This window comes from Lethenteron reissneri, chromosome 19 (genome assembly GCF_015708825.2).
Source record: "Lethenteron reissneri isolate LAM-NWPU_2019-01 chromosome 19, ASM1570882v1, whole genome shotgun sequence".
Lineage (NCBI taxonomy): Eukaryota > Metazoa > Chordata > Hyperoartia > Petromyzontiformes > Petromyzontidae > Lethenteron > Lethenteron reissneri.
In genome coordinates this window covers 12680736-12699067 of record NC_083797.1, presented here as the reverse complement: position 1 = coordinate 12699067, position 18332 = coordinate 12680736, and the positions used below count along the sequence as shown (strand labels likewise).

General features: G+C 55.6%; 1 protein-coding gene across 1 annotated transcript in view; it reads right to left on the bottom strand.

Moving 5' to 3' along the window:
* The window catches only part of LOC133344041 (uncharacterized), a 106772-nt gene that overhangs the window by 14216 nt on the left and 74224 nt on the right, over positions 1–18332 (bottom strand). Inside the window, 16 exon segments of the mRNA XM_061553992.1 lie at positions 422–701; positions 1521–1672; positions 2063–2195; positions 3005–3091; positions 3802–3998; positions 4199–4336; positions 5473–5551; positions 6783–6928; positions 9505–9799; positions 10732–10827; positions 10885–11057; positions 11385–11598; positions 11900–12054; positions 15758–15980; positions 17182–17351; positions 17804–17836. Coding sequence (XP_061409976.1) covers positions 422–701; positions 1521–1672; positions 2063–2195; positions 3005–3091; positions 3802–3998; positions 4199–4336; positions 5473–5551; positions 6783–6928; positions 9505–9799; positions 10732–10827; positions 10885–11057; positions 11385–11598; positions 11900–12054; positions 15758–15980; positions 17182–17351; positions 17804–17836 — 2571 coding nt within the window.

Below are 18332 nucleotides of genomic sequence, written 5' to 3'. Positions count from 1 at the left end.
AGCAATGAAGCCTTGCATTACCCTAGAGCACCTGTTGTGTGGATTTTAATTACATCTATTATATTATACTCACATTTCACCTGGATAATCGCTTGAGATAGATCATCTCATTTTCAACAATATGCAAGCTGGTCACTCACCCTCCACTCAGCTCACCCTACGCACAGCTCACCCTACTCACAGCTCACCCTCCACTTAGCTCACCTAACAGGAAGCAGGTCTGCCTAGGGCAGGGGGTAGGCAACCAAACTTACAAGAAGAGACATTTTTTTTCGCAAATGCACGCGAATACAAGACGTTGGGTCCTTGATAAAAAAAAAACGTCGCAGAGCGGCCCTCAAAGAGCCGCACTCGGCCTGGGGGGGAACCTCCCTCACAGCGGGCAGAGCTCCCCCCCCCGCAGGGCCCCAGCTCCTCTCACCGTGCGACGCCGGCGTCTCCCCGAGCCCGTCCCGCGTCTCCCCGAGCAGCCGCAGCGTCCGCTCGGTGCTGCGGTCGCCGACTCCGTCGTCGAGCCACTGGCGGCACGGGAAGAGGAGCTCTGCGTAGCTGGCTGCCCCTCGCGACCCCGGCGACCCCGGGGAGCACCGCACCGCCACGGTGTCGAGGAACCAGCCCGAGCCGAGCCCGGCGGCGCGCACGCCGACCCGCACAGACGTCAGCGGCCCCAGATCCACGGCGCGTACCGCGAACATCGACGTCTGCAGCGCACGCGCGGTGCCGACGCGGCATTTCAGACGTGGGGTCGGTGGATGGATGCAGAGGTCGTGCGTGCGTGAGCGTCTGTGAGCGCGCGCGTGTGTAGGGAGCGGTGGTGCGCTACGATCCCGGTGATGTTACATTATTCCGTGATGTATGTTATCAGAAATGTGGACACTGACGAGGAATAAAATATGCAAGGCACACGTATATATATGTATGTTGAACTTCTTTCGCACCCTATGTAGCCAACCGTTGTGGGGAGCGGTGGTGTAGTGGTTAGCGCTCTGCCCTCCAAACCCTGTGACCCGAGTTCGATTACCGTTCACGGCCAACACCGGTGACGATGATCTGAACCGGTCCTGGGCCCCCCCTAGGTCGACTCAGCCTGAAATGAGGAACTTGTGGAGGAGGAAGCTCGTGATTGATGGTACTGGGCAGTTGGAGGCAATCGCTCTCCAGCAACAACGGAGGGCAGAGGAGCGACGCTCACAACAATGAGCGGAGCTCCGGGCGGCTAAAACGCAGCAAGTTGGCACAGCAGGCGGCCCAGCTGGCGCATCTGGCAGCAGTCATCTCGAGTCACTCAACCCACGGCACCTGCTGAGTCTGTCCCGTGACCTCCTGTCAGCGAGCCTTCCGACACTTTACGTGGCCTCAAGGTGCACCTAGCCTGGCACAAGTACTGCGGCGACGTCACCGCAGTTGCCGTCGGGCTTGTGAGTGGGGACGTGCGTGCGGTTAACGAGCGGCGACGGCATGTCAGGGTTGCTGCGCAGGATTGGCGGCGCACGATGGGATGGGGGGGGCGAGACCCGGACCTGGCCGCGGAGGAAGGCGTCGCGGTGATCGCCGCGACGCAGCGGCCGGGGGCCCGTGTCACCGAACTCCCCGACGAGCGTGAGGTGGACGGGCGCGTGGGTGCCCGCGGCCGGCACGTCCCCGGTGCGCACGCGGACCTCGTACTCCACGTCTGCGCGCGTGCCGAGCGGCACACGTGGGGGGGGGAGGGGGGTGGGAGAGGAGGAGGGTGTGCGGTGTGGGGCACATCAGTTATTTGTTATCGTGGTTGCTGGGCACAGGCCCAGGGGTGTGAACATCGTGGTGGTGACAATGATGATGATGACGGTGGTTTCAAGTGAATTAAGATGACCACAACATTTTTCAAGAATGATGGTGGTGATGCGGATGACTCATGATAATGATGGCCGGTGATGAAGGTAATTTCAAGTTCAAGGTAACTATGCGGATGACAATGATGATTTCATATAATGATGACGATCACAAAGTTTATAATTCAATGACGGTGACGCGACGACGATGACGAATGGATCGTCGCACGGGGAGGGAGACCGCGCCTCACCAAGGAGGGGCTGGCAGTCCGGCCGGATCACCGCCAGCTCTGTCACGGGTTCCGTGCCGTCTTTGCCAAACAGCCACACGTCGGCGGCCTCGAAGCCGAGCTCCTCGCGCGTGTCACGGTCCTTCAGGCGCACCTGGAAACACGGGCAGACGGCGCCTGGTGACCAAAGGGGTTCGGTGGTAATTCTCAAGGTCAATAACTGCCAACAAAGCGGAAAAAATGTCAGGGACCCTAGAGGAATGCTGCTGATGGTGGGGCAGTGACGTGGCCTATCGGTGGCGCGTTCACCGCCTGTTGCAGTTAATACTGCGGGTGCATGTTGAACTTCTTTCGCACTGTACGTAGTCGACCGTGAAAATCGGAGGTGCAATAATCATAAAAACGCCACGCGCCGTTACCTTCACAGCGCACGTTAAAGACCTCCTGTAGTCATCACAAAATCGGCCACTGTGTGCCGGCGTCGCGGTGCTAATTTTGCCAAATTAAAAAATGACCGCATATTATTTATTTGGCATTACACGTGATAATCATCGCCCTCTACCGGTAGACTCATGCCCACTTGCAGGCCAGGTGCTGGGTCACCTTGTGCCACACAGAGACAGCTGTCATTGAGGGTGCCTTTCGAATGTGTCGAGGTGAGATGTGGCGTAAGTTCCTTATCGCGCGTAGAGTGCTCTGAGATGCCCTGGCGTGAAAGGCAGTGACTCTATCAACGACAAATCATTCTCACGATTATGACTGATAATGACGAAGCTGTTGATCATTGGTTGAGTCGACCCCTTGACTAGGCTTTGAACCTGTGACCTTACGATTGGTGACCTTACGCATAGCCAACTAATTATCCCGATGCCCACTGGCAGGCGAGGCTGTAAGTGTGCGGAACAAATTCATTCTGTGACCAGCGAGCATTTGGGGGAGGAGGTAGGGGGGGGGGGGGGGCACCTTGCTCAGGAGGATGCCCTTCCCATGCAGACCCTCGGTGCAGACGAAGGACAGCTTCCTGAGGTCCCCGACATCGCCGATATGCAGCTGCCACCGAGACACGGGCGGCACGGGCGACAGAGTTCACGCGACATCACGTCACGCTGCACGCCCGTCAACGTCCGCCGGTATCTAACGCGCGATCTTGTGAGGGGCCACGGTGGCCAGATGTTAACTCCGTCGCCTGGTATGCAGGAAGGAAGTCGTAGGCTCGATCCCGATCCTGACGCCTGCTGTCTATTTTAAATTTGCATGTTTTCCCCGTGGTGACGTGGATTTTTCTCCGGGTGCTCCGGTTTTTCCCTCCACATTTAGTAAATGTGCATTCAGAGTATTTGGCTGCGATAAATCTCCACATGATATCATTTGTGGCGAGGTCGCTTCTGAAAAAAAGCTATACAGATCAGTGAGCCTTACTTGGTAAAATATCTTTTTTTATAGTTTAGTTTTAGCCTCCTGATCAAAAACCGCGTGAACGATTCACCACTCGGAGGAGTCTCGCAAAGCCACCCATACGGCTCCCAGGTGCCTATGCTACTTCCAACACCGCCCAGTGCTCGGGTATAACCCACAATCTTTTGCCCGTATCATAATTTGAGCGAGAAGCCGGAACACTTTAAAGTGGGACAAGATCATCATTTTCACGAAGCTTTCGGGAAAAAAAACCAGGACAGGCTTTCGCAAACCGCGGGCCCTATCCCGGCCGCACCGGGGACGTTGGGTCGCTCTCCTCTCGGAGCTCGTCGTGGCCGTCTCACCAGGAAGGGCCGGTCGTTCACGTTGCCGATGGGCAGCGGCGGCGACTTCCCCAGCGTTCCGTACGCCACGGCGTGCACCGCCGGCGGCCAGATGCCCGGGCCCTCCGCCTCGGCCGACATCACCCACGCGTCCCACAATCCCCTGCTCGGTGCGGCCGCCCCCCTCGCCCGGTCGGGCGGCAGCACCTTCAGTTTTTCTGCGGGGCACAGGAAGCGGTGGGAGAGTGATGGCGGGGGGGGGGGGGGGGCGACATGGACGCAGCAATGAGATCGCAGAACGCGGGGACGCATCGGGCGAGGCAGTCGAGAGCTTCCTCTCCGCGTCGCTTGTTGATGCGTAAGGTCACAAGGTCGTGAGGTCGCCGGATCGTGAGGTCGCAAGGTCGCGAGGTCGCACCCGTGAGCGAGAGTGACACCTCCACGGGCCCGTGACCCCCGCCCGGCGCCGCCATGATCCAGCCGCCGTGGGAGAAGACGCAGCGATGCATGGCGGCCTCCCCCTCGGTCACCACCACGCGCTCCAGCAGCCAGCCCCCTGCAGAGCAACCGCAGCACACACATCAAGCGCAGCACATGCAGCATGCACAGCATACGCATTGACATCGTGTACATAACAGCACGCGTAACAGCACACACACGTCAGCATGTGCACGCACTGTGCACACAACTGCATGCACGCGCAAAAGCGGACGCACACACAGTGACCCACAAATACAACAGCGAGAATTACGTTACCACCACGAGAGTCACAGACATGGGTGGTAATTCCACATTGATGTAAACTAAACAATTTTTATTTTACCAGGTAAGGCCCACTGAGCTACATAGCTCTTAATTCTAGATTTAAAGCTTTCGTGACTGCAAGAATTCATATTCTTAGGTTTTTTCGGAAAAGTCACGTAGGTAAAAAATAAAAGTAAAATAAACATAACAAAGGCTCAGTCCTTTGTTATGTAGACTAGCCATAGTCTCAAGCCGCACCAACCTTACCATAATAATAAAAAGGGGGCCTGTCCTGGCTCATCCCCCCCCTCAACCAGTATATATACGGGGTAGTATCTCTTGGAATTTATCATTTACTTGATACAGCAAGCGTGATGTGACGGTTCCACCTGAAGACGGAAGCTTGTGTTGCCTCCGAAACGTCGTGATTTTTATTTTATATTTATTTTATTTTACTTTTATTAATTTTATTTTTTTACCTACATGACTTTACCGAAAAAAACCTAAGAATATGAATATATATATATAGCTCTTTTTAAGAAGCGACCTGGCCACAAATAATAGCTCAACGAAGTGGCTTATCACGTGGACATTTGTATCAGCCAAACACTCTAAATGCATGTTTCTAAATGTGGAGGGAAAAACCGGAGGGCCTGGATAAAAATCCACGCGACCATGGGGGAGAACATGCAAACTCCAAATATCAGGGTTGCGATCGAACCAACGACCTCCTGTATAACAGGCGAGGTAGTTAACATCTCACCACCATGGCGATATGATGGGGGACAACCCCACTAACGTGGTAAAACCGCACACGGCGACGGCGGTTTAATATTTACACCATGCATGGCTGTACCACAGCAAAATTGTGACGAAAAGATAGCACGCAGGGAAGGACGGCTTATAAACATTCTCTCCCACCCCCAGGCCGAGCCATCGCCACCGCACCTTCCCTGTGGCCACTGTAGCCCACGGTGACCAACCGCAGCTCTCCCAGGTGCACGGCTTCCACCTTGAACACGTCCACCTGCACACGGGGGGGGGGGGGGGGGTATGGGCAGACACGGAAGGGCACGGCGGGGGGGGGGGCATGGGGGGACGATACAGTGGCAAGTGTCAGTGGTGGTATATCACGGCTCCACATGGAGCAGGAGAGGCACTCCGCCTCAGGTTTTTCCACTGTCTGGTTACATGTTGGGGCGCCGCGGTGGCAAAATGTTACCTCTCTCGCTTGGATATTTGGAGTTTGCATGTTGAGATGTTAGCTGCCTCGCCTGGTATACAGGAGGTCGTGGGTTCGATCCCAATCCTGAAGCCTGTATATTTGGAGTCTGCGTGTCTCTCTCCCCGTGGTCGCGTGGATTTTTCTCCGGGTCCCGCAGTTTTTCCCATTCACATTTAGCTGCTATAATAGTCCAGATGATAAGCCGTGTTCGTGAACACAAGGCAGATTTGAAACACAGCAGAACCAACGCATTTGCCGTGGCTGATCACTGTGATATTGTTTGTTCCGAGACCAAGGTACTCTGAAAACCTTCGGGCTACCATCAAAGATTTGTCCATGAAGCCATCGAGATATATAAACACAGACACAATTTCAACTGAGAGGATGGGTACAAACTGATCAATCATTGGAAGGACGTTATTAACCAGTTTAGGTCATAACTGGCTGTGATGTCCCCTTCCTGCCCGCCTCTGTTAGCAGCTTCTCTCGGCTTTCTGAGTCACATTCACTAACACAGCTTTTTTCTCCTCCTGCCCCCAATCCCTCTGTAAATTGCATCCCCACCCGCTCACTCGTTATGGCAGCCCCCCTCCCATCCCTCCCCCTCCTCGGATTAGCTGTTTGCCTTACATTTACTTATATAACCCCTTGCTTGTGGCAGCTTTCTCACAATTTTTCGCCTGATGACGGACGCTTGTGTTGCGTCCGAAACGTCGTGATCTATTGTTTTTCTACCTACGTGACTTTACTGAAAGACCCAAAGAGTATAGTTTAATTTCAATTTCCAGTAAAGGTGAAGGGGTCACCGCCTGGCAATCTCTTAGACTAGGGCAGAGGTCAGCAACCTGCGGCTTCGTAGCCGCATGCGGCTCTTTAAGGACTGGTTCCTGACGCTGTTTATAAAGAACCACCGTCTTGTATTCACATGCATTGCCGAATTCGACCACTTACCCTCTTCTTATGGGGTGTGCCCCCATACCCGACGGCACTAGCGAAGAACTAGGTGCCGCCCCCCCCCCCCCCTTACACTCACCTGTCCCCTGCGGAATGCGCGGGGGCGGCCATCGAGCCAGCGGCGGCCCGAGTCGCCGCGCTCCCCGTGCAGGTGGACGCACACGCGGCCGTCCGCCCCGCCGCCGCGCGCCTCCCCGGTGTGCACCTCCACCACGTACAGCAGCGCTGGCGCGGCGACAGTGGCAGGCAGGGGGGTCACGCGCGGCGACAGTGGCAGGCAGGGGGGTCATGTGTGGCGACAGTGGCAGGCAGGGGGGTCACGCGCGGCGACAGCGGCAGGCAGGGGGGTCACGTGTGGCGACAGTGGCAGGCAGGGGGGTCACGCGCGGCGACAGTGGCAGGCAGGGGGGTCACGTGTGGCGACAGTGGCAGGCAGGGGGGTCACGCGCGGCGACAGCGGCAGGCAGGGGGGTCACGTGTGGCGACAGTGGCAGGCAGGGGGGTCACGCGCGGCGACAGTGGCAGGCAGGGGGGTCACGTGTGGCGACAGTGGCAGGAGGGGGGTCACGCGTGGCGACAGTGGCAGGCAGGGGGGTCACGCGCGGCGACAGTGGCAGGCAGGGGGGTCACGTGTGGCGACAGTGGCAGGCAAGGGGGTCACGCGCGGCGACAGCGGCAGGCAGGGGGGTCACGTGTGGCGACAGTGGCAGGCAGGGGGTCACGTGTGGCGACAGTGGCAGGCAGGGGGGTCACGTGTGGCGACAGTGGCAGGCAGGGGGGTCACGCGCGGCGACAGTGGCAGGCAGGGGGGTCACGTGTGGCGACAGTGGCAGGCAGGGGGGTCACGCGTGGCGACAGTGGCAGGCAGGGGGGTCACGCGCGGCGACAGTGGCAGGCAGGGGGGTCACGTGTGGCGACAGTGGCAGGCAAGGGGGTCACGCGCGGCGACAGCGGCAGGCAGGGGGGTCACGTGTGGCGACAGTGGCAGGCAGGGGGGTCACGTGTGGCGACAGTGGCAGGCAGGGGGGGGGGGGGCACGCGTGGCGACAGCGGCAGGCAGGGGGGTCACGCGCGGCGACAGCGGCAGGCAGGGGGGTCACGCGTGGCGATAGCGGCAGGCAGGGGGGTCACGCGTGGCGACAGTGGCAGGCAGGGGGGTCACGCGTGGCGACAGTGGCAGGCAGGGGGGTCACGCGTGGCGACAGTGGCAGGCAGGGGGGTCACGTGTGGCGACAGTGGCAGGCAGGGGGGTCACGTGTGGCGACAGTGGCAGGCAGGGGGGTCACGTGTGGCGACAGTGGCAGGCAGGGGGGTCACGCGCGGCGACAGTGGCAGGCAGGGGGGTCACGTGTGGCGACAGTGGCAGGCAGGGGGGTCACGCGTGGCGACAGTGGCAGGCAGGGGGGTCACGCGCGGCGACAGTGGCAGGCAGGGGGGTCACGTGTGGCGACAGTGGCAGGCAAGGGGGTCACGCGCGGCGACAGCGGCAGGCAGGGGGGTCACGTGTGGCGACAGTGGCAGGCAGGGGGGTCACGTGTGGCGACAGTGGCAGGCAGGGGGGGGGGGGTCACGCGTGGCGACAGCGGCAGGCAGGGGGGTCACGCGCGGCGACAGCGGCAGGCAGGGGGGTCACGCGTGGCGATAGCGGCAGGCAGGGGGGTCACGCGTGGCGACAGTGGCAGGCAGGGGGGTCACGCGTGGCGACAGTGGCAGGCAGGGGGGTCACGCGTGGCGACAGTGGCAGGCAGGGGGGTCACGTGTGGCGACAGTGGCAGGCAGGGGGGGTCACGTGTGGCGACAGTAGCAGGCAGGGGGGTCACGTGTGGCGACAGTGGCAGGCAGGGGGGTCACGTGTGGCGACAGTAGCAGGCAGGGGGGTCACGTGTGGCGACAGTGGCAGGCAGGGGGGTCACGCGCGGCGACAGCAGCAGGCAGGGGGGTCACGCGCGGCGACAGTGGCAGGCAGGGGGGTCACGCGTGGCGACAGCGGCAGGCAGGGGGGTCACGCGCGGCGACAGTGGCAGGCAGGGGGGTCACGCGTGGCGACAGGGGCAGGCAGGGGGGTCACGCGCGGCGACAGCGGCAGGCAGGGGGGTCACGTGTGGCGACAGTGGCGCGGACGCAGAGAGACGAACGACGTTGCGCGCGCATAAACCCACGCGGATCGCCGTTAGCGACTGACGCAGCGCTCGAGGGGGCGATGTGGCAGGCAAACACACCTGGCTGCCTTTTCCCGCCGCACCGTGTGCTCATTGAAGGCTGAGCCAACTGAGGGTTCAGATATTCGGCACTGATATTGACAGTGAGCGGGAATCCAACTCGCGTCGCCAGGTTCGCGAGGTTCACAAGCTTCCTAGTGCAGTGCGCTAACCACTACAATACTGCAACAATATACATGTGTGCACACAAATGAACGGACAGAAAGAGCCACAATTCGCCACAAAGTTCTGGTGACGTCACCAGAGTGCTTGCGCTCGGCGAGGTGCACTTTAATTGCACGTGAAGTATCGAAGGCTCGTCGCTGACAGGAGCTCACGGGACAGACCCAGGTGCCATTGGTCGACTGACTGAGATGACTGACAGATGTACCGCTTATGCTCCCTACTGTGCCAACTCGCTGCGTTTTAGCCGCCTGACGCTTCGCTCGTCGTTGCGAGCGTCGCCCTCCGTTGCTGCTGGAGGCCGACTGCCACCGAATGTCCAGTAGCGTCCTTGACGAAGCTCCTCCATTGACGCATGCGCACGTGCACACAAGCACACACGGACACACGCACACACACGCAACGCACACACGTACTCACCGGGGAGCGGGTCGACCCCTGGCCGCAGCGCCGGTACCTCGGCGTCGTAGCGCCCACCGGGGCCCCCGCCCAGCCACGCCTCGACGAGGAAACTCGTCTCGGGGGGCCCCCCAGCGGGGGGCGTGAAACGCACGCTTCGCAGGAGCCACGCCGGCAGGGGAGCTCCCCAGCCCCCACCACTCCCCCCGCCGGCCCCGCCGCCGCCACCCCCCTCCTGCGGCACGGAGGTCACGTCGTCCTCGGGGTCCACGGACGCTCGCAGCTTCAACAGCTCCCCCACGCGCGGCACGTCCCACTGCACGGGGGGGGAGGGATGCGGGGGGGGGGGCAGCAGACGACGCGTTCTCACGGTGATCCCAGCGTAAGGTCGCAAGACGAATCGCGCAGAACGTTTATGATATTCCCTGTGAGGAGTGGTCATCGTGAGGAATTTAATGTTCGTGGCTGGAATGAACGGAGTTGCGTGAAGACCCCAGACGTAGTGATTTTTTTGTTTGTACAGCGATTGGCCATGAGGCCGAGAAGATCAACTCACCGCCCTAGGAACATGACCCCATTGCTCGTCTGGCTCACAAGCTACCGTGAGAAACTTGTCTTTCTTTTCCGTGCCCAAGCCTTCGGCGCTAACTGAAGGCAAATATTGCCTCTGTGACAAAACACAAATGGTGATGTCGGCGTCGTGTCGCACGACGATGAACCGATTGACAAATCTTGGAGAGAGAGCAGAACGGCCCCATCCTGCACAGACGAGCAACAAAATAAACATGCCACTACCGCCCTGCCACCGGTCGTCCGGAATTCGTTGAGCGTCACTCAATGTTGTGGCCTACGCAAGATACACCTGTTCCGACTTGCCTTCCCACACAATAAAAAAAAAAAATTCCATTGTTTATCTTCCGTCACGTATATTTTGCATGTATCTATGTATGTTGAACGTCTTTCACACCGCAAGAAGCCAACCTCGCTAACAAATATAAATGCAATGTCTTCATTGCGCACGGTTGCACTTTCTTTTGCTCATTCGGTGTTAGCCGCTGAGGTTGTGATGGGATTTTTTGTATTTTTTATTTTTGTTCCACACTCCTGTACGCTGTAGCGTTCCCATTCTGCTGTAATGTGCAACCAATGCCGACTTCATTGAGGACGATATTGCCACGTTAAATAAAGATCGACTGAAGTGCCGGGGTGCGGTGGGGGGTCGGGAGGGCGGAGGAGTGGGGGGGGCACCGTGAGCTCGTGGCAGGAGGACAGGACATGGGTGTGCAGGACGGCGCTGCCCCGCGTGCCGTACAGCGCCAACCGGAGGTGCGGGGGTGCCCGGGCCTCCCTGTGCTCCCCACCCTTTCCTTCCCCCTTCTCCCTCCCCTCCTCCTTCTCCTCCTTCCCTTCTTCCTCCTCCTCCTGTTCCTCCCCGTCGGAGCGGGGAGCTCCCAGCACAGTGATCTTCCACTGCGAGGTGGACGAGAGGTCATCCTTCTCCTCCTCCTCCTCCTTCCGCTCTGCCTGGCGAGACTCCGTGAGATGGTTCGGCGTCTCCGCCACGGCCCTCTCGCCTGGCAAGGCATGCGGGCACAACACGATAAAGCACAGAACCTCGGAACCAGCATTCTGTGACTGTCCATGAGGTCAACGACACTTTTGACATGTCATGGAAAGCAGCGATTGTTGAATATCAACAAAACCCGAATTTGAATTCTGAGAGCTGGAACCAGCGGAGTTAGATTAACGTTTAAACAAATACAGTCTGTTTACCTATGGCAGTGCACCATGCCATGCCAGTGTGCCATGCCGTGCCAGTGTGCCAGTGTGACATGCCAGTGTACCGTGCCAGTGTGCCATCCCATGCCAGTGTACCGTGCCAGTGCGCCGCGTCGCCTCACCCAGGAGATGGAGCTTGCGCACGGTGCGGCGCTCGCCCATGTGGTCGTCGAGCCAAGCCCAGCACGGGAAGAGCGACTCACGCGCCGCCGAGTTGGACTCGCGCACCGTCACCATCTTCACGAAGAGCCCCGAGCCATATCCCTCCCCGTCGTGCCCGATCACCACCTTGCGCACCTGCCCCAGCGACACCGCCTCCACCAGGAAAGAGTCCGTCTGTGCGCGGCGCGGAAACGTCGAGTTGAACGTTAATAAACGTGAGCGGGATTGCGGGCGAGGATCGTTTCGTCAGAATCAGAATCATTACTTATCATGGAGAAATCCGATGAGCTATGAAGCTCTTCTTCACAGATGTCCAGAAGGGGCGGGTCAGAAAATTATAACAAAGTATCAACGAAGGAGAGAACGCGATCGAGGACACGTCCGCCGTGGAGACGGAGGAAATAACACGCAGAGGTCCCCCCAGGAACCTGGAACTTTGCCGCACCTCCACCACCGGCCCAGCGGGATCACTCACCCGGCCCCGCTGGAACTTGAGACCCGGTTGCAGCGAGCGCAGCAGCTTGCGACAGCCGGTGTCGCCCGCCTCCCCATACAGCGTCATGTACACGCCAGCAAACGTCTCGGCTCCCCACCGCTCGCCCACGTGCACGGACACCACGTAATGATGGACTGGCACCGTGAGGCGGGGGGGGGGGTGCGACGGGCAGGGGCAAGATAGTTGTTCACTGTCAACGTTCAGAATATCTTTTAATAAATAATTTCCCCATTTCTATTTGACATTTTTAAATCCTGACTTAAAGCTTTCGTGACTGCAGGAATTCATATTCTTTGGGTCTTTCGGTAAAATCACTTAGATAGAAAAAATAATAACAATGAAATGATAAATAAAAAGATAAAGTGAATAAAAAATAATAAAAATATCACGATGTTTCGATACCAACACAAGCAATTGGTCATCAGGAGAAAAAAGAGGGGGAAAAGCTGCTGAGGCAGGCTGTTTTAACGGTTTGAAATGGGTGTAGCCCAAGGGTCATAAACGAAGTGGGCGGGGCTAGTGGTGTTACAGTGAGAAATTTGCATGTCAATGTAAGATTGGAGAGCTACCTCCACGATGAGGGTGCGGAGGAGGCCATTGTATTGAGAGATTAGCATGTCAATGTAAGATCGCAGAGCCGCCGCCACATAGAGGACGGGAATGCAAGTGGATCCCGTTTCTCTGCAGGTCCAATCGTTAATAGTTAATTAGTTAAGAGTTAATGAGACAGTAATTTTGTCACTTGTTAATTTATCTAAAAGTAGCCTCTGCCGACATGGGCTCTTATCTCCTACTGTGATGCACGACGCCACTTTGAATCACGGTCAAGGTAATGGCCAAACAAATACTCGCCCGAATTATAATATTTATTTATACTGGAGGAATCCGATGAGCTATGAAGCTCTTGTTTACAGATGTCCTGTAGGGACAGATCGGAACGTTACAACAAACAATGCAAAAATACGATTAGGGTGATTACTGCTGGAATCTATACTCTTTGGTTCTTTCGGTAAAGTCACGTCGGTAGAAAAAATAATAGATCACGAGGTTTCTATCGCCACACAAGCAATCGTCTTCAGGTGGGAGAGAGAAACAGGCTGCTGAAACAAGTCCTTATATATAGAGCCGAGAGGGATGGAGGAGGGGTTGCCACATCGGGCAAGAGGATGGGGGCTAGAGATTGTGCCTAAGCGAGTGGGAAATCCCAAGATGGGAACCGAGATTGGGGAGGGGGGGTGATGCGAGAGCTGAGGAGGTGGCCATTGTATTGTGAGAGATGAGCATGTCAATGCAAACGAACCAACGCAACGGTGGCTGTGCTAGTGAGACATCCAGCTCGTTAGAAAACGAGGGGAAAAAAACGAGGGACAACACCACATCGTGGGAAGGAGAGAGAGACACACACCGAGAGGCACACCCATGCAAAGAGAGAGACACACACAGAGAGACACCCAGAGAGAGAAGCACACGCAGAAAGACATGCCCACACAGAGAGAGACACACACAAAGTGACACACAGAGAGAGACACACACAAACCGAGAGACACAAAAAGACACACAGAGAGAGACACACACACAATAACATCACAGCCAGTTATAGTCTGCTAAAAAACAAGAGCCACCGCCACATCGAGGGAAAGGGGCAACGTTGGCTTTGTTAGTGAGACATTTAGTCCGTTAATGTAAAGACATTTTACCTGGTAATGTAAATTGGTAATGTAACTCAGAGAGTCGGAAATAACTGCTCACAATGGCAGGTAAGATGGAAACATCAACAACCAGTTAAGGATTTCCTTGGTTAATAACGTCCTTCCAATGATTGCTCAATTTGTACCCATCTTATCGGTTGAAGTTATGTCTGTGTTTATATATCTGGATGGCTTCATGAACACATCTTTGATGGTAGCCCGAAGGGCAGAGTACCTTGGTCTCGGAAAAGACTATGTTGTGTGAGCCCACCGTGTTCAAGCAGTGATCAGCCATGGCAGAGGTATTGGTTTTGCCGTGTTTCAAATCTGCCTTGTGTTCGCGAACACGGTCCGAGACATGTCGTTTCGTTTCCCCAATGTAACTGCTACCGAAAGACACAACTTAGTTTGTAGACACCAGGGTATTGCATGTCAGGAATCACATCTTTCACAGATGGGATCAAGTCACGGAATTTGTGTACTGTGTTTAATCGAATCTGAATCTTATGTTTGTTCAAGATTTTGGGAATATTTTTGGTAACCCCTGCTATGTATGGCAAGGTGATGGTTTTGATTGGGTCCTCAGATGGTTCTTTACCCATGGTTGGGGATACAGCTTTGCGGATTGTGCGGTCCTAATATCCATTCATCTTGAGGGCTTGGTGTACGTACTCCAGTTCACTGGATAGATGGTGCTGGTTGGAGATGCAATGGGCCCTATGGTGTAGTGTTTTGATGAGGGAATTCTTCTGGGCTGGATGGTGGTGGGAATCAGGGTTTAGATAGGAATCAGTGTGGGTGGCTTTCCTGTAGACAGTGTCCCAACGAGCCATCAGGTCTCTTCTAGATTAAAACATCCAGGAATGGTAGCTTGCCATCAATTTCCACTTCCATGGTGAATTTGATAGATGGGTGTATGGAATTGATGGGGTTGAAAAATTGGTTCAGTGCTGACAGGCCATGTGACCAGATGACGAACGTGTCATCTACGTATCTCTTCCACAAGAAGGGACGTAGGGTGGATGTATGGATGGCATCTGTCTCAAATTTCTCCATGAAAACATTCGCGACCACTGGCGACAAGGGAGAACTCATTTTGTTTGTAGAATGTACCATTCCAGGTGAAGTAAGTGTTGATAAGGTAGTGCCTCACCAAAGTTGGTACATCAGGATTCAGGCCCTGTTGGACCAAGTCTTCAATGATTGCAATAGTGTCAGGTACAGGTACCTTGGTGAACAGGGAGACTACATCGAAACTGACAAGCAAATCATCTGTAGACATAGATATGTCCTTGATTAGAGAAACCAAGTGAGCTAAGTACAGCTGAGGTGGTCTTGCTCGTGAAAGACAGAAATCCGGCCAGTTTGTAGGTGGGTGAGTTAATGGTGGAGACGATAGGACGGAGTGGAGTACCTTCTTTATGGATTTTGGAAGGCCATAAAATATGGGTGGTCTAGCAGTCTCCACGTCGGTTCGATTAAAGAAGTCGAATTAGTGATAATGTTGGTTTTCGTGGCCAGGCAGTTGGTAGGATCTCTATTGATTTTGGTATAGCTGCCATCATTAAGAAGGTCCTGAATTGTGTTGTTGTAAGTGGTTTTATTCATGACGACATTGTCATATCTCTTTTTCAATTGAGCGAGTTCAAAACGCTCATCCTTGCTGATGTTGCTAATGGATTTCTTAGCATTTTTGAGGATAGCAGCGATTTCAGATCTTGCAACGTCTGCCGGGATGTGTCCCGAACCTTTGAGGACTACGTCTACCTGGGCAATGATATCGTAAATTGGGCTGTTACTGTGATTGATAACAATCTTGTTAACATCAAATAGAGCTTAGAAGGCTCAGCCGAGATCCTGGGATAGAATCATGATGATTAAACCCGGTAAAGTAAAGAGCAGTTCATCCTTTACCCATTTAAACAAACGCTGCTGGAAACCACATTGATTCAGAAGGCTCCCAGGCTGCCGGACTGTGCGTGTACACGTACGTGTATATGTCGAACTTCTTACGCAACGTATATAGCCAATCGTGCTACTTGAAGGTGCGGGGGGGGGACAGCCTAAACACGAAAACGAAACTAAACGCACACGTTCACCATCACCCACTGCCCCTCCCGCTGCCCTTTCCAGAAAACCACCCGCTCACCGGGCAGGAGCGGCCGTCCCTCGGGGGCCACGGCAAACTCCCGCGTGGTACCGCGCTTGCCCCGCGTGCGCGAAAGCCACCCGCGGGCATCGGCGGGTGCCAGTACGTGCCCTGTGGCCACCTCCTCGAGCCGCAGCGCATCCAGGTGCCAGCCCTGCCACTCGGAGGGGTCCTCCACGCTCAGCCGCACCTTGTAGAGCTCCCCCACGTCGCCCGGGTCCACCTGAAGGGGGGGGGGGAGTTGCAGGATTGAGCCCACAGGCGAGAGCTCGACAGTTTCGGGACATAAGGGTGCGAAAGAAGTTAAACGTACAAGAAAAAGATCCCCTCTATATCCCCTCTATAAGAGCTGTTAGCGAGCATCTATGAAGGCCGGCACAGCATACGAGGGGGTGGGTGGCCAATACCACGCCCGGTCGCCTTTGTTTTCCTCGTGGTGATAATTACACACTGCACCAGGTACTCATTTGAGGCTGAGTCGACCTAGGGGAGGCTCAAGACCGGTTCAGATAATCGTCACCAGTGTTGGTCATGAGCCAGAATCGAACTCGGGTCACCGGGTTCGGAGCGCAGAGCGCTAACCGCTACACCACCGCTCCCCACAATGGTTGGCCTACGTACGGTGCGGAAGAAGTTCAATATACATATATACTTACATATTTTATCCCTAGTCAGTGTCCACGTTTCTGATCCATGCATCACGTAATAATGTAACATTTCCCACTTGTAATGCGACGTCCGCTGCAACATTTGCTGCTCACTCTCGAAGACAGATACCAACTCGGAGGCGTGAGGAGGAACCACAGGCGAGCGGGAAAAGAAGCAGCCGTGCGGTGAGCCAGCACCCAATCCCCTGCAAGTTCTGCAGTCCTCTATCTATATTTATAAAGGTGTTATTGGCCGATTAATAAGGAAGGAAATCGGAGCACCCGGAGAAAACCACATGCGTGCTCAGAGGGCGACACTCTTTCCCAGGGGTCGGCAAGCAGAATAACAAGAAGAGCCATTTCTTTTCGAATTACGTGAAAAAAAACTCAATATTTCAGGAGCCGCATTGCACGTGGTGAATACGAGACGGTGGTCCTTAATAAATGACGTCACGAAGCGGTCCTTAAAGAGCCGCACGAGCCTCCAGTGCCACAGGTTTGCCGATCCCTGCTCCATCCCATACAAAAAGGGACAAGTGGAATTCAACGCGATGCCAGGCTGTGTGTGAATGCAGCGGCCAATCATCTCAGTCAGTCGACCCATGGCACTTGGGTCTGCCCCATGACCTCCAGCCAACGGGCATTTGACACTTCACGTGGCCTTAACGTGCACATAGCCTGGCACAAGCGCCGTGGTGACGTCACCGCCACTTAGTTTCGAATGGCGGTTGTTTTTGTTGTGTGAATGCTCTGTCCAGGGGGCTGTGTCAGTCGAACCAGGAAGGTGTCGGAGGAGCCGGGCAGGAAACCCATGTGGCCCGGTCGCACGGACGGCAGGGTCATCTCGTCGGAGCGGCCCTGCGCGCCGTAGGCCACCAGGGAGGCCGAGGCGCCCAGCGGGGGCAGCGAGTCGGACGCCGTGATCACCGTCACGCGGTAGCGCGTGTCTGTGTGCGTGGGGGGGGGGGGGGAGCGGTGGGGCAGCGGTTAGCAGGCTGTGCTATGAACCCGGCGACCCGAGTTCGATTCCCCCTCGACGATTATTTGAACAGGTCATGGGCCTCCCCTAGGTCGACTCAGACTCAAGTGAGAACATTGCCACTGGGGAGACAGGGGTCAGGACTGGTGCTGGCCACCCACCCCATCATGAGCCGTGCTGGCCTTCATGGGTACTCGCGAACAACACTTGCCCATAGCATTTACAAAACCGCCCGATGATGCTGGATGTAATTACCAGCGAAACATCGTACTCAAATTGTAAATGTTGTGGGTTTACTCTCCAACACACCGGTGTGCTGAAGTAGTAACTGATTGGTACGTTACAAACCTTACTAATTGGCTGTGTCGGGTGGTGGTGGGTTAACGACCCAAAAAAAAACGGCCTTGATTGTAAACTCACCTTTTTTCGGAGTCTTGCCAATCAGTATGGGAGCTGCAAAAGAAAGTGTCACGAGCGCAGGTCAGATTCTCCGCCATGGCCGTACACTCTCACGTCGGAGGCCGGTCCCATTTAAAACCGAGATCTCTCTTTGGGACCATTTTTTTGCCAGAATCAAAGACGATAAAAAATAAAGGAATGGCTTCGCCCTTTCTGGCAAGTAAATACGGGAGACGTTAAGATGTCACACACCAAATGTATGTACTGTACGTTGAACTTCTTTTGCACCGTACGTGGACAACCTTGCTCATTGGAGGTGACACCTATTACGAGACATCAAGTCTTGCATTCACCACACATACTTGTGGTGAAAATATGTTTGCATGTAAAACCTGTGGTAAAACATGGTTGCTGAATTCCAACCCCTTCCATTAACCTCTCTCGCCTGTTCTCCCAACTGTCACCATCACCACACCACCACTTTTAATAACCCCACCCTTTACCTCAACCACTTTCATCGTACATACCAGTTTTTAAAAAATAAATGCTG